Below are 16,756 nucleotides of genomic sequence, written 5' to 3'. Positions count from 1 at the left end.
ATTGCTAATTACTGTATTAAGAAGACTAACACCTAATTAGAGCAAGATTTTAACTTGTTTTAACGTCACTGTGATGACGGTTCTGTCCCCCTAAATTGACTATTAGCAGAAATTGATATGCATAATCAGGAGGCTTTAACTCCGGCAAAAATAATTGCTCAGCTCACCTACAGGCAAAGTCTGCCCTCGGAGCCAATGTTTGACACGGTTCACACCTAATGTACCGAAGTTTTTAAGAAGGTAAGAGATGGCAAGAGCAGGAAAGGGACCCTCAAGGAGGCTTCTCTCACAGGGTCCCACCATGAGTGAATCTGCCAATCCTGCTGGCTTGGGCAGGCAGGACAGCTGCTTCCCCCTCTGCAGCCGCCAAGGCCATGGTCATCTGTTGCTAGCATCCTGCGTTAGCCTCTTAGCGGTCTCCTTCTTTCTGCTCGTGCCCCCCCCCGCCCCCCCCCCCCCCGCTGCCCGGGCCCCCATGCTCATCTCTGTCCAGGAGCCAGAAAGATTTTTGCAAAACCTCCCACTGGCTGATCCCCTCTCACTCAGAGTCGAAGCCAAAATCCTAGCAAAGGCCTTCAGGGGCTCTCCGACCTCCCTGACTTGTTCCCTTGGCTCCAGCCACTGTGGCCTGTTGACCGTGCCTTGAACAGGGCCTCGGGTCCTTAACTGGCTGCTCCTTCTGCCTGGAACCCCCTTTCCCCAGATACCCTCCTCATCTACTCCCATTATTTCCCTTGGATCTCTGCTCAAAGGCAACCTTTTCAGAGAGGGCTTCTGGGACACCCTTTCTAGAACAGATCCCCCGTCCCCACTCCTTGTGAGGGACTTTCCTCCCTCAACCTGCTTTACTGTTATCCTCGGGACTCAGAATTAGCTCCTCCTTTGTGTCTTCCCGCAACTAGAAAGCCATCTCCACGAGAAGGGAGGCTGCTCATGGCTGTACCCCTAGCACCTAGAATAGCACCGGTAGGTGTCCCCTGGCATGAATGAGCTGGATGGAGTAGGAAAAGCCCGAAGCCTCAGTCCTCTGGGGAAACCAGGGCAGCAGGTGGGGGTTTCCGCCACTGGGTACTGACCTGCGAGACAACCCCAGTGGGTGACAGACCGTGGGTGGAACGAGAATCCGCCTCCTGACTCCTTGGCCAGGAGAGAAGGGATCTGAAGAGCGGACCTACCCGGATGTACTGGAATTCCTCCACAGGTGACTCCAACAGGGGAGATAGCAGGGGGATGCTGGCCACCCCGCCTGGCTTGTTGTGCTTCCTCGTGATCAGGAGTAGTTTGTTCCGGATGGCGACGACTATCCTCAGCTCTCTGCTGTGGTGAGTGTTAATGGCGTACAGGTGGCAGCCTGGGGAGAGACAGAAATGACGCTGAACACATGACAGGGGCCTGGAAGCGCCCGGGCCTTGACAATGTGGCAACACCCAAAGACCCTGGACATTAAGCATAACCCAGGGGACTGCCTGAGAATGTTCTGGCCACCAGGCAAACAGAGGTGTGAAATACAAGTTAGGTTGAGTTTCGGGAAAATTAAGGAAGTCGTATTCCCTGTATTCTAGTTTGTGGTCTTAGCTTCACACCCAAAACACCATATGAATTAAAGTGACAGGTGAGCAGAGCTCCAGGAACCAGAGGCTAAAAGTCTCCCTTCACAGATTTGCGAACGGAACTCACCTTACCTTCCAAGCTTGTCACGCCAGGCCTAGCCTTTCCTCTAGCCTTCCAAATGCTGGGCTACCTCTCAGGCTTCTCTTAGGGAAACAGTGATGCTATCTTGGTGATGTTTCCGAGTAAAAACCAAACCAATAAAATCAAATTCCCAATGCATTTTTATTTCCAGTGAAATCTGAGCAGTCCGAGGGGAAAAAAAAGAATTGAACAGAAACCACCAAAATATGAAGGCTGCCGTCACCTTTTGTTTTCTCCAGCTTGTTATCCCTGCAGTCACACTTGCTCCTCACAGCCTGTTTGCCCTCGATGGCCTTGTGCACAGCACTGAGCCTGAAGACAAAGAGGCGGGCGTCTTTCCCTGGTGAGATAAAGAAGGCGCCGAAGGAGATGGGTGGGAAGACCGGAAGAGCGGATTGTGCAGGAAAGCAACTGCTACAGAACTAGGAGCTGAGGTGTTCTAGAACTGGGAAGAAACCCCACACTGCCTCTACCCAAAAGTGCACTGAAGGCTGTGCCCCCCACCCTTCTCCCTCACTGACCCCCGTCAGAGAACAAAGGGCCCCCCGGGGATCCTGAGCACTGGCCCCCCAAAGAGCAGTAGCTGGTACGACGACCCATGCGGTCAGACCGCTGTGACCCTCGAGGTTGGCTGCAGAAGGCTACCTGCTTCCCCCACTCCCAGAGGACACCACCAGGAAAGGGAGTATCACCTTTGTCTGCTCTGAGGATCAGAAGGTCCAGAGTCTCGAGCACATGCATCTGCTTCACTGGCAGGGTTTTGTCAAACACGGGCACTGATGGAAGGTCATCTGGAAGAGGAGACATGGTTCCCAGAACTGAATCCAGCCCACGCTTTCAAAACCTATAAAACGTGCCTATGAGTGGTCCTGGACCCCAGTTCCTTCTGGGCAAGGAACGTCAGCTTCTAGAGCACTGGTAAGGTCAAACACTGTTCTCTCAGCCCAGGGAGAAGGACTGACATTCCCTCCTCTATACTGGAAGCAGAGCAGCGGGGCCTAGAAACTATATTCTTTTCTTCGGTATTCATCAAAGGAAATGCATCATCTCTCCATCCCAGTTTTTACTGGCATTGTACCCAAATGACTGAACAGCAAGTTAAAAAAAAGAAAAAACAAGCTCAGTCATTTCTCTGAAGTATTTTCTTATTTTTATGTAATCTTTGAAATTACATCACTTCTTAGATTATTTTGTGTATCTCTCCAGAAAGCAAAATTAAAATTTCCTTTTGTATTTATTTATTTTTAAAGATTTTATTTATTTATTTGGCAGAGAGAGACACAGCGAGAGAGGGAACACAAGCAGGGGGAGTGGGAGAGGGAGAAGCAGGCCTCCTGCTGAGCAGGGAGCCCGATGCGGGGCTCGATCCCAGGACCCTGGGACCATGACCTGAGCCGAAGGCAGATGCTTAAGGACTGAGCCACCCAGGCGCCACTTCCTTTTGTATTTAAAACAAATAGAAACACACCCTATTACATGCCTATATCCATATCAACAAGAGTTTACCTATACATTTTCAGTATTTCTCCATAGTGGAATATGGAATCTCCTTTTTAGACAAAAATAAGAGAGAAATGTTGATTAAGTTGCCCAAATAACAGGAAAAAACGAATTGTAACGGAAACGTTCAGGAAGAGGTCAGATAAATGGATGATCGAAGACACTGCGATGATATGTAGGATTTGTTGTTAAGATTACCTATTGGGAACTTAAATTGCTAGCAAATACCTTGTTCCTGGAGGTCCCCAGGACAGAGAGGGCCAAAAGAAATACTAAGGCTCTTTCATAAGCAAAGGGTCTGTTCTGAGCTTGATGTAGAATCAGCGCAAGGCAAAGAGGTCCTGGGATAGTGTAGACATTTCTGGCTGGATAAGTGGCTTATTCTTTATCGGTGCTTTGTCTGACATTTTGGTCTTCAAGGGCTCTATTGTGAGTCTGGGTTTGTTTCTTTGGTTACAATTCAAGTGCATGGGGCCCTGAGGGTCTTGGCTCTTCTAGAAATCTGTCTGGTTGGGAGTTCATTCCTCCCTGGGTGGTGCCCAGAGAGAGCAGAGCTTTTGTTGTCGGGAGGGGGTTCATAACTGCTTCACAGGGGACGGCTCTCCTGTTCCTTGCAGGTCTGTGTGGGCTCTGGATTTGTCCGAGCACAGAGCCTGCTAAGCTTTCATTAGACAGAGGGCTCTGTTCTAACTGCCCTACATTATCGCGCAAGTGTAAATTCTACGATAGCCCGTCAAACCACTCTCTTCCTCCTCTACCCCAGGCCTCCATCACAGTAACTGAGTCTCAGGCTTTGTGCTTCTGTTGGGGGCAGACTTGAATTTTCAAAACATGGGATGATCGCTCCAATACCCATTGTCATACCTGACTAAATAACTATGGTTATTTCATTTTAAAAAATATTTATTTATTTGAGAGAGAGAGAGAGAATGCAAGTGGGAGGAGGGGCAGAGGGAGAGGGGAAGCAGACTCCATGCTAAGCAGGCAGCCTGACTCGGGGCTCAATCCCACCACTCTGAGATCATGACCCTGAGATCATGACCTGAGCCGGAGCCAAGAGTTGGATGCTTAACCGACTGAGCCACCCAGGCGCCCTGGTTATTTCATTTTGTGAGCGGCAGCTAACATACACGGAGGGCATCCTGCGTGCCAGGCTTCAGGGCTGAGCGCTTCACATGTTATTAACTGAAATGCCCTAATGACCCTCTTAGGTAGGAACTTCTAATACTCCCATTTAACAGAGGAGGATCTGAGGCTCAGAGGTGCTAAAAACTTGTCCAGGGTCACATCTTGAACATGTGGAACCCAGGTCCGTGCGGGGACAAAGCCTGTACTCTTAGCCTAAAAGCAGCACTGCACCCCCATGGATGGATGGGGCCACCGCACGAAACAATACTGTAAGGAATTCATAAACGACAGAAGCGCTTCGTTTGACATTTAAGACAGAGGGATACTGTGTAGCAGCCCACCTGTGTACAGAATAAATTAGCATTTATTCTCCATCAAATCTTTCTCAGGTGGCTGAACAGGTAGCACAGGAAGGGGGAGGAAGCAAGGATCTGAGAAAGTGACATGTAACTTTAATGACTCTTTCGTAGCCATGTTTTCCTTCTTGTAATCTCTTTATGAAGCCCAGATCTTTTAGAGCTGGATTTTCTATGCAAACCCAAAACAAATGGTCATGGCATCTTTCATCAGCATTTAGTCTCCCTTCAAAGAAGCTTTTGCTACACTTAGAATACAAAGGACCTTGAGTTTTAATAGCGACCTTGACAGAAGCAGACTCCCAAGGGGGTAGGTCTAATGAAATTAAGCAGACGCTAATGGGATACAGTGGAACCAGGCCTGAAAGGAAATGGAGAGATTCACTCATGGAAACGATTCATAATGTGATTAAGTATCGACAAGAAAAAGGTAAACAAAGAAATAACAAGAGCATTCTGGATTCAAAGCACAATGAGGAATACAAAGAAAGCCTTAGGGTTATTCTCTTCTTACAAAAGCAAATAGGGTAGCAGAGCTGCTTATCCAGGGAATGAAAACAATAATCTGAAAAATAAATCCAAGCTCGTGGGGGGTATATATGGCTACCATCTGTGTTAGACGACTTCCCTCAAATTGGAAGAAAAGAAATTTCCTGGCACATCACAGAAATCCTTATATTTAACACCTCCATTAAATTTTGGACCCATAAAGATGAAAATTTCAGCAGGGGACTTGGTAATCTTGGTTTGGATTTTACATTTAAAAAAAGAGAAGCAACTCAAATAGAATTTTGTTGTTGTTGTTTTTTAGACAAGCCTTACAAATAGCCATTATAAAGCATATTTTCTTGTTCCTAAAAAGAACAGGTAGAATATAACTTCCTTTCGACCAAAACATTTCTCAAAATTATTTGCTCAGGACTATATTTTTGGAAACCTGTGTTAAGGTAAAGACAATAACATGGGTAGAGTTTAATTTAATTAATTAATTTATTTTAAATATTTTATTTATTTATTTGATAGAGAGAAAGCACAAGTAGGCAGAGCGGCAGGCAGAGGGAAAGGGAGAAGCAGGCTCCACGCTGAGCAGGGAGCCCGATGTGGGGCTCCATCCCAGGACCCTGAGGTCATGACCTGAGCTGAAACCAAGAGTTGGATGCTTAACTGACTGAGCCACCCAGGTGCCCTGAGTTTAATTTGATTTTAATAAAATGCCGTTGGTTTAGTGGACAGAGTGCTGAATTAGCAATCACCTCTGGGTTCCCGTTCCAGATGTGCCACTAACCAGCTGTGTGATCTTGGGCAAGACACATTGTTTCTTTCGTTTCTTCATCCATAAAATGAAGAGACAAAGAGAGGGAGAGACCAGACTAAATGTCTAAAGTCTATTTTTTTTTTTAAATAAATTATTTTATTTGGTTGCACCTTTGGCAACATCTATAGACTTTGTTTCCTTTTTAGCAGGTTCACAGGGATATCATCAATATAGTAACTGTTGTTTACTAAGTTACTATTATGTGCCAGACACTGACCTAAGCACTTAGCATGGGTCTTCATAATTTCCACAATCCCTTCCTGGAGTTATGATCATTATTCCCAGTTTGTTTATTTTGTCTGTTTTCATTATTGTAAACTAGTTTTCAGCCGCTTAAAAAAATCCCCCCCGCTTCAGAGAAACCTGAAGCTCACAGAGGTTCAGTTTTCTTCACGATCACAAAGATGCTCTGTTTTATAATTTCTAAAGTTAAATATTTAATTTAAATTCTCAGTTCATAAGTTTTAGATTATCTGTCTTTTAGTAAATATATACATACATACATATATACATATATATACATATGACAGATGAAGTAACAGATGGAGTCAGAAATAAGTCCATTATAAAGCCTGGTCTGCCTTTCTTGTTTTCCCACACAAGGCACCCACTTCCACTTCCCAAGGGCCTGGCGCATAACAGGCACTTAGGAAACCACGCTGACAGGGTCAGAGGAGGGAGTGAAGGTCGTGGCCAAGGATGGGAAGATGTCGCCGTTTTAGGCCATTATGTCACTCTCAGTGGTGGAGTTTAGGAATCCCATAAAACATCAGTATGGTAACGGACACTGGGCAGCCTGCTTCTGTGCTGTGGAGAATGTGCCCTTGGAAGACACTGTCTCTATGCCTACAGCTCCCCCAGAAGCCCCAGGAGATGACTTGCTACCAGTGTTTAGCCCCTTTAACATTCATCGGGAGTCTGGAAAAATCCAAAGGGGCCTCCTGCTGGAAGGGACCACACAGTCCTCGAGTCTAAATGAAATCCCCATCTGAAGTCGAACTTTCTCTATAGCATCCTTGCCGAGGGCATGTCCCACTGCTGGCTGATCTATGGTGACAGGGAACTGACCACCTCCCCAGGCACACTGATCGACCTGGTTGTCAAAAAGTTTGATTTTATATTAAGTGGAAATCTGTCTTCCCGTCAAATCTTTCTGTTTCTGTATGCAACAAAACTGGGTTATCTAAGATTCTTATTATTTGTTTTGGACACCAAATACTTTTTGAATCAGAAACCCTAAAAAAAGAGAGAGAGAGGGCATGTCCCTGAGATAGGAGCTGTTGATTTAAGGTCATATGTTAGAATCATGATAAGTATTGGCCAAAAAGGAGATCTTTTTTGCAGGTCATTGGATGCTCACAGACTACTCAGATTTGGGGAAGGCATGAACCTGTCATGCATGACTCACCCTCTGGCTTGCTCGTTCAGAATATATTCCCTCTGCTTGTCCTGAAAAGAAGGGGTTAATTTTGTAAGGAGAGGAAACTTATGCTAACCTCACTGCTGATGACACATTTATCTACGGGGAGTTGACTGGCTGTCACGCACCTTAGAAGTCCTACAAGTCACACAAACAAAGACATTGGAACGAGCAGCTACTCACTAACCATCCACTAGCAAGACGCCGGCATCAGTGGAGACCAGCAGGGCCTGGCCCCAGGGGTCCGCGCACACAGCTTCGTGAGGGAAATCACTGCAGAAACACTGCGGCTCCCAAGGCTGCAAGGCATTAAAAGCGGTGGGAAGTAAGCTCCAGAAGGACCATCCCGCGGCCCCTCGGGTGGAAACGTATTACGCCGCCCGAGACCAAGCCCAGATACCCGCTCAACTCGGGGAGCTAAGGGGGCCCTGCACTCAGCTACCTTTCTTTGTTTTTTTTTTTTCCTTATGTTTTCAAAAAATATTTTGAAGTAATCTCTACACCCAACATGGGGCTTGAACTCATGACCCCGAAGGGTCGCACGCTCCACCGACTGAGCCAGCCAGGTGCCCTTCAGTTACCTTTCTTAAGAAGAAAAGTCTCTTTTCAAATACATATGCAGTAGGAAAAGAGGGAAGTCACATGTTTCTGGCACCATGACCTGTCTCCGTACGTAATAATCTTCCTTGGGAGCAACCAAATGGTAATGTCTTCTAAGCAAACATTTTACCTTAATACCTGAAGTTGGACCAACCAATTGTTGCCTATTTTTTGAAAAATTTACACGAGCTCATCACCAAAGGAAGACCCACATAACTCTACAAAAATGTCAGATTTGTGTTGCTGATTCAGTAAAATTATTAAGTCGTACACAATGCAAGAAGTTGATATTGCCTTAACATGAAAATGCTTATTGACCCACTTAAGTCTACAAAATCTTAAAAAAATAACATGTTTGTGAGAATATGAAAGGTGCTGCCTGAAACCTACTCATGCTCCCTGCATGATGTATTCATACCACATGAACTCTTCCCCTTCATCTCATGCTTGGTTCTGGCATCAGAGTTAGCCCTCCCTACGGCTGCCCCAGAGCTGTGTGGGGATGCCTAGAGCCAGGAGGCTTGGCCTCAAAGGACAAAGACGTTTTTGGAGCTTCTCAGGGACAAGTCAAAGTTTCACATTTGCACTTTTACTCTCAATCAGATGTGCTCCCTGGGGACGGTACAAGACCCCACGTATGCACATGGGTGTGCACGCGCGCACTGCGTGAGTTCATGTCCGAGTACTGAAAGTAGAAATGGTGGCAGTGAGGTTACCTTCCAGGGTGTCATTTGGGATGAGGGTAAATACTGTGTGTATTACTGCTCTCTTAGAAAAGTATGTTGTCCCTTTAAGAAACTCACAAGCCTCAGAAGAAATCTAATTGCTAAGATGAGGTTCAAGCCCGTTCTGGAAAGATCACACAAAGAATGTGAAGACATTTTACAACCTAGAAAGGGCTACACAAGTGCAGGCCATTAATTGGAATGGCATTTCTCTAAGAAGATGTCTGGAAATTCTGACTTCGTGACCTACAGCAGGAAGACATGAAGAAGCAAAGCCACTATGAACATCAGCTGGGAGACAGACACAGACATGTGAGCATTAGGTAACACCAAGACATAAAAACCAACTCTTAATAACAAAACGTTCTCTGAGCAGAGAACACAAATTTAGACCACTTAGGCAGAATAGGGGTTCTTAACCCAGAAGATCTAAGGGTCCTAGAGGATCCATAGAGAGCTTGAGGAGGCGTGTGAAGCCCTGAAATTGTATTCAAAATGTTGTATACATGTGCCATCCGTACATTTTAATGGGCTAGTGTGTGTGTGTGTGTGGGGGGGTGTCCACTGCTTTCATGCGTTCTCAAAGGGGCCGGGGACTCCAGGTTGCCTGAGGACATCACGTAGCAAGTGTCAGTGATGGGAACTCACACCTGGTCCCACACAGGCTCCACTCTGAGGACTGATGGCATTTGCCACTGCACTGGATTCCCTTCTGCCAAGTGAGGGGCTTGGTGGAGACTCTGCAGGGCAAGGATGTGGCCTAAGTGCAGGACTCCCTCCTTGCTGGACCCTCTAAGAACATTAACACAGCACATGAACTGATGGATGCCTAGGAGGTTGACAAAGCCTCTTCTTTGGAAATAAAACACTCTTGGGAGCAGCACGCGGGACTCTGGCCTCTGCGGACCCAGTTGCACAGAAGTCCGTGAGGGCCTCTAGGCCAGTGTTTCTCCAAGGCAGGCCTGTGGCTCACTGGTAGGTTCTGAACGGATAGAAAAAATGAAAGTTCTTTCTTTGCTCTTCACCAGTGAACAAGTTACATTTCCACAGACTTTCATTTTTATGTATGCCTAAGAACTTCCTATCAAGAAGGTTACTAAATCCTGCTGGAATTTGGTATTTATGGAGCTCTTGGGAACACTGCAAATTCTACCATTCACACCAATGAGCCGATAATGGGAATTTATGCACCCTTTGGAAAAGATGTTTTGCCATCAGTCTGGTCTGAAATTGGTTGTGGTTTTCTAACATCAGTTGTATTTTGACCTCATCATTTCCCTGAAACCAGACTTTAAAGTGTGTAGGTTCTATAAGTCAGATACAAAGCATTTATACCTTTATCACTAAAGTAAACGCATTTGTAATTCTTTTGCTTTTATAATGGACATTTCTCTAGTGATGCACTGTCTGTGGATTTGTTCCATTTAACTAACTTTTACATATTTGGAACACAGACATAACTAGGGACATGGAGTTTTGCTTTACAAAATCATGCAAACAGTAAGTTCCTATGCAACAAGTTTATTATTTGCTCTTCTCTTCCTGATTACCAGCTAGTTTTTTTCCCCAAGGAAAGTGGAAATGAGAAGTAGATACACAGGCCACAAAATTTCTGGGTGACTGAATGAACTATAGATTAAGCAGTGGTTTCTCAACTGTGGTCCTCTGACCAACAGCATCAGCATCACCTGGGAACTCATTAGAGATGCAGATTCTCAGGGCTCATCCCAGACCTACTGAATCAGAAATTCAAAAGGGGGTGATTGTAGTACACACCAAAGCTTGAGAAACACAGCCCTAGAGCTTTGTGGAGCGTATCCAGGCACCCCATGCGAGCTTGTTAGAAATGCACAGTCTTCACTCCTCCCCAGAGCTGTAGAATCAGAACACGCATTTCGCCAAGATGTACAGGCAATCGGTATGCACACGAGGCTCGAGGAGCACCGCTCAGCCCCGTCTGCCTGACCAGGCCTGCTCCAGCAGCTCTGCTCCCCCTAAGCATGCAAAGGCACACACACGTAATGGAAATTGGGGGCTCTCCCTAAATGCTACTCAACTTTATCTGGGGCTTTCCCTGGGGACTCTGCAACAGACAAGCTCATCTCCCTCCTGTCCCACAAATCTCTGTCAAAGAATTGCAGTAACTTCGCTGACAACAAAGGACATTCACAGGTGAACTTGAGAGCATCATGGACTCACCTCTTTTTTACAGATCCCCGAAGCCACCAAGCTTGACGGAGCATCCCCTCTCACAATGGATTTCAGTTTTAGTGCCTTACAGAACAGAGATCTCTTTTACAGTTGGTTATCAGGCAGTAAAAGAAGAGCAGGCTCAACAATTGCGATTTGACAAGAATTTCTTAACAGGAGTAATTTTAGACTAAAGTTTCAGGTTCCCACACTGCCCTCTCACTGAGCCAAGGAATGCAGCCTACTGACAATGTTCCAGCCCAAATGACCCCATCCCGTCATTTCAGTCATCGGTATCTCAGTGCAGAGACACTGACACGGCGAGACCGAAAACATTCCCAGGTCCCCCCTCAAACTCGGTGAGTCAGGATCTCGGGAAGCACAGGCAGGGTGCCTCTGAACAAGGACCCACGTCGGAGAGCCCCTGTCACGGTGCACCTGTCTGGGGCTAAGTCACTTGTGCCCCTAAGCTTTCCTGGGTCACCCTGCTTGGTTCTCTCCTTTGGGCCGGAAACTTGGCTGCCGTTGGCAGCTCTCCTCCTCCTCCGAGTTGTGACAAGGGATCAAGACAGAAAGCTGTGTCACCTCCCAGAACTGAGACATATGAACGTCACATGGGAGTGAGGCAAAGCGGGAGTGATTTCCTCCAAAATCTGGAATAAGATGCTAAGTGGGAGCCGCCTAACGCTGAGCATGGCTTCCAAGCAGCAGAGTGGGAACTCAGGTCCCTGAGGACGCCACCCCTCTGTGCTGACTCCTGCCACGGGAGTTCACGGTGCTTTTCCTATGTGGGCTCCTCGCTCTTCAGAAAATCCCCAGGAGGGAGGCAAATGGTACGTGCTCCCCTGACAAGAGGGAAACCCGCCTGGGCCTTGCGGCCTCCTGCTTCGAGGCAGCGGTGCTCCCTCTTCGGCAGAAGGCTTTGCTCCCACTCCCACCCGCAGAGAACCCCGCCTACGTGGTTATCAAAACTCTCACTCGTGGTTTCCACAGTCATCCTACGAGAAATTACAGAGCTCCCACAGGAGTACGCAGACAGGAAATTCTTTGCAGGCAGGCCATCTGGTGTGGATGGGGCTCACAACTGCACATCTTGCCAAAGAGGTTTCAGAATAAAACCCACCTGCCCTATTCTAACAAACTCTGCCTGGCGGGCCTCCTCTTTCTTCCGTGCAGACTTGGGTGACTCTGGTAAGACGTCACTAAAAGATCGTCTATTGAGCATGTTCTAGAAAAGAAAAACAAGTTACAAATTCCAAAAATCATTGTCAAGTCTCATCCCCTAGCTTCTCCTAACGCACAGACCTATCTGTCCAAATGCTATTTCAACTTTCTGTACCCATTCGCTCTGTAAGCATTCGTGGAGTGTCGCTCACGGGCCAGGGTCTGCGCTAGATGCTGGGGGTAGAAGGCTGACAGGCGGAGAGCCAGCGCTGCGTCTTGACCGAGAGCACAGGCTTTGAAATCAAGCACACCAGCAGCTCTGGGACTTACTAGCTTCCAACAGCTGATGAAGCCACCACCTTGCACAGCTCCGGGGATGCTGTTTGCATGGAGCGTCCCCCCTGCCTGCCCACTGGAACAAGGCGTGCGGCATTCTATGTGAATGGTACCCCTGGAGCTGGGCGACTCCATGGCCCCCGTGGTAACATTGGGCAAGTGAGCTAATCTCAGAGTCGAAGCATCTTTGCGTGGCTAATACTTGTCTCCTAGGCGTGTGATGAAGACTACACGAGGAGGTGCTTGCAAGGGGCTGGGCACAGGGCTTGGGCACACACTCAGTAAATGACAGCTCTCTTCTAGGGTGTAGTCAGAGAATGGGCACGCTCCTTCAGTCAGCAGGTACTGAGTGTGCACCTGCTACTCTGGCAGGTGGGGGGCGTGATACCCAGTCCCTGTCCTTGTGGAGCCCAGTGTAATGGTGGAGTCGGACCGAGGCACTGCTTACATGATGGGCCCGTGGGAGAATGTCTATGAACGGGATGTACATACCGTATCTGAGAGCATCTAACAGGGGGACTTGGCTTCAATGGGGGGCTGGGGAAGGCCTGCCTCAGACATCCATGCTTCAGCTAGGACCTGAGGGGCACTGTGTCCTCATCTCAGCACCCTCTCTGCACCCCTCCCTGACTTTAGGGGAAAAAAAGGAATGGACAGATTAGCGATTATGGCTTGCTCTTTAGAGCCCTGGGGTTAGTCTGGCCTAATCCCTGGGAGCAGTTAGGGTGTACTGGTCAGCTGGAAGTCAAGGGGTACCCTATAAAATGGTGGTGGTCACTGTGCCCAAGGGAAAGGACCATATGAGCACCAGCTCATTATGATAGTTTTCATCTCCGCACGTAAGCACCTGAAACCCAACACCCCATTTATTTACAAGCATCACTGGCAGGGCCTTTTGCAGGAGTTTACGAATGCAAGGAGTCAAGGGGAGTCTCCCTACTTGTTCTGTGCTTCCCTGTGAAAGGCAGGAAATGCTTCTGAACAGCAATGCTTTCACTCTGCATTAATGAGCGCACGGCATCTGGTGATCTCACACTGAGTCTGGAGGCCTCCAAGGAGCCCGGGTGCCCTTCTAGGCACTGAGGTGCCGCTGGGTCTCATCAGTGTGGAGATACCCTCAGCCTAGGAAGTGTCTGGCACAAAGCAAATCTGCAGTAAGTGGAAATACTTGTTTCAGGTGCCTGAAAATGGGGCTAGCCAGTAAATCTCCAGAAATCCTTAAAAAGCTCCCAGGCTCTCTCCAAAATCCCCACTCTCGCCTGTCCATCTGCTCCGTGGCACTGGTAATGGTGAGTAGTATACCACCAAGGACAGCCACCCCAAAGAGCACTCTCCAATGCTCCCGGGATTGGCGACTGACACTCATGCCCCCCAGCCTGCCCCTCCATTTCCACGGGCCTGTGATTTCTGAAAATCACTTCCCTGCACATGGATATTCAACACTCTCTCATGGCAACAATGAAAGAATGAATGTCAGCCCTGTGGCTACAGCCTGGTATTAACAGCAGAGATCGAGGTGACTCCTATGCTCTTCTTTTTTTTTTTAATATATATATTTTTAAAGATTTTATTTATTTATTTGACAGAGAGAGACAGCGAGAGAGGAACACAAGCAGGGGGAGTGGGAGAGGGAGAAGCAGGCCTCCCGCCGAGCAGGGAGCACGATGCGGGGCTCGATCCCAGGACCCTGGGATCATGACCTGAGCTGAAGGCAGACGCTTAACGACTGAGCCACCCAGGCGCCCCGACTCCTATGCTCTTCTAACCAGGACTCATCGCTAGGACTCAAACCCATGAGAAGGAAAGAAGACCACAGACCCAGGCTTACCTTATGCAAATCTGGCATCAAATCCTGGTATAAAGATCGAATCAACATATCCAGAGTACGTCGACGTTTCTGGGCAAATGTTGGGGTTTCCAAAGTGGCTTTTTCACCATTAATTACTAAAATAAATCAAGTTATAAAGGGAGTTACAAAAATTAACATGCTATTGGAGAATGTCCTTCTCAAGGAAACTCCTCACAGTGAACACCACCCACTTCCCTAATACCTGTATTACCACTGGCACGACCCTTCCTTCATGGAAGAATGCTTAAAAACTCTAAATGTCCCTATACAAACCCAAAGCCCATAGGTATGTCTGTCTTACCTTTCCTGTTGGACTGTAAACTTCCTGAGCAGAGGGTATATCTAATTACTTGAAGACCCAGTACACACCGAATCTGCCCCCATCCACCATTCCTTCCTCCCATCCATCCATCCATCCAGCCACCCATCCGCCTACCTACCCAACCATCTAAACACACCCCTCCAACACATGGGCCAAACCACGAGGATGCCATTCAACAGGATTAAATATATATTTGCTACATTTTGTTAAGAAAAAGAACAATTGCCTAACAGAGTACTAGGATTCTTACCCTAATAGAAGTTTCTCCTGGGAAAAAAAAGCTGGTGGTTAGTGGACTACAGACACAAAGAGGCAGTAAAGTGGAATGTCCAGTTCCACATTAGAGCACAGAACAGAAACTGTGCAATAGGGGGTTTGGAGCTTGAAGTCAAGGCAGTTATGGGTTTGAATCCTAGCTGTGCTGCCACATTCTTAAGTAAATTATTTAGCTTCTTGGGGCCTCATTTTTCACCCTGTAAAAAGGCTATAACCATATTTCCTTAGAGGGTCATTGTAAGAATTTAAATGATATAGTACATATAAAGAGTTGGCACCATAGTGGGCTTATCAAACTGAATAAATATGAACTGTTATTTTTCTCATAGGAAGGGCCAAAGGAAGGACAGTGTTCACAGACTGAAAAATGAACTTCTTGGGCTCAGGCATTTCCTAGATAGGATCTGAGTGCTGGGGGCAAGCTGGGCTTGTTTGTGGCAAGACATCTCTTAAGGAATTTAAACTGCATGCATTTAAGGCATGCCTACTATTTTCTCTAATTCTGTCTTTGGGAGTTTTTTGTTTGAGGATATGTTCTCCTTAGTATCCCAGAAAAAAACCAAACCAAAACAAAACATTTAAAATGACCTGTTTCAGCCAAATAAGGAGAAAAGTCAAAACTTTTGTTGAAATGCCATTTCCTGTTATCTTGGAGTTTCCTGCCTGGCCTTCTTCCTCCCTCCTGCTGCATCCACTTTGAATTCAAAGAGACTTCGGATCCCTTGGCTTCTACCTTTTCTCTCAGTCCATCAACCCCTCATGGTCCATCCTGGCTCCAGGCTTCATCTCTTCAACACCCCTCTTCACAGCCCATAGCCTTGGTTCTTCCACTATATTGACCGTGCAAGGTTTTCAACTGTAGATCAAGCCTTCGCTTCATTCCACCCAAGCATCCAAGGGGGCTGCTCAAAGTCACTCTGTTGATTGGCTCCATTTAAATCAGCAGATACACTCATAAGCTGGGTTCTTAGGTTGCCGAATCATCTTTAATCGTGATTCAAGGGCTCCATGCCTGCAGCGGCCCCTTCCCTGCTATAGGCACTACGGCAAAGACTGCTTACTTCCTGACCCCCGCTTCCAAGACCCTCCCCATTTCTAGCTGCTAAACCCACTCTCTGTTGCTGACTGTTTCAGGTCTGTTTCTTGCTCTCCACCTGATCCTCTGGACTTGAAACACATGGACCCCCATTTTAAGATGCAGGCAATTTCACATACAATTTCGGATCTCTTGTCTTGTTTGGAAAACCTGGACTATCTGGCAGCCCTGGGCACATGCTCCTGAATGGGGTTTGCAAACTGTACTTGTAGCTATAATAACCAAGGGCTATTCTGGGGAGGGATGTAGCCGAGCTCTTGTGGTTCAGAAGATGGGGGCACAGGGTCAGGTATCTGGGTATTATCGGTGGAGCTAAAATGTATACTCACCAGCTAGCGAAGCCTGGATGGTCAGGTTCTGCACTATCATATCCATATTCTCTCTGTCGGTCTGTCTTCTCCCCCCCCCCCCCCCCCGCCGCTAACAACTCCCCTTTCCCTAGGTACATACCCATATAACCACCCTTTGTCCCACCTGCTTCCCACTCTCTGACAAAGACACAGATACACATGTAGCCAGAGATTCAGAAATGGCTATAGCAGAACCCTGGGCAGCAAGGCAAATTTGAGGCCCCCCGTACCAAAAGCAGGTGAGTGTAGATAAACTTCAAGGCAGGTGGGCAGCACGGTCGATACAGATTGGGACACAGGAGAAGATCTGCATAACACTACCAGAAAACTAAATGCTTCACATGAAGAATTAACAGAACATGGAATGGGATCAACGCTTAAACAATGAGATTTTTCTTATACAGCATCCTCGAAGAATCTGAAGAAATGCATTCTGA

The 16,756-nt window shown here is 47.2% G+C and overlaps 1 protein-coding gene across 9 annotated transcripts in view; it reads right to left on the bottom strand.

Moving 5' to 3' along the window:
• The window catches only part of GARNL3 (GTPase activating Rap/RanGAP domain like 3), a 145,312-nt gene that overhangs the window by 22,271 nt on the left and 106,285 nt on the right, over positions 1-16,756 (bottom strand). For all 9 annotated transcript variants that reach the window (XM_036112831.2, XM_036112833.2, XM_036112836.2 and 6 more), the window contains 7 exons: positions 14,255-14,370; positions 12,050-12,154; positions 10,936-11,010; positions 7,599-7,710; positions 2,385-2,483; positions 1,916-2,032; positions 1,176-1,351 (listed from right to left, as the gene is read on the bottom strand). In XM_036112831.2, the coding sequence (XP_035968724.2) occupies positions 1,176-1,351; positions 1,916-2,032; positions 2,385-2,483; positions 7,599-7,710; positions 10,936-11,010; positions 12,050-12,154; positions 14,255-14,370 (800 nt within the window). The remainder of the gene's footprint in view (positions 1-1,175; positions 1,352-1,915; positions 2,033-2,384; positions 2,484-7,598; positions 7,711-10,935; positions 11,011-12,049; positions 12,155-14,254; positions 14,371-16,756) is intronic.

The sequence above is a fragment of the Halichoerus grypus genome, chromosome 14 (genome assembly GCF_964656455.1).
Source record: "Halichoerus grypus chromosome 14, mHalGry1.hap1.1, whole genome shotgun sequence".
Taxonomy (NCBI): Eukaryota; Metazoa; Chordata; class Mammalia; order Carnivora; family Phocidae; genus Halichoerus; species Halichoerus grypus.
Note: the sequence above shows the minus strand (reverse complement) of the source record. Positions and strands in the feature narration are given on the sequence as shown.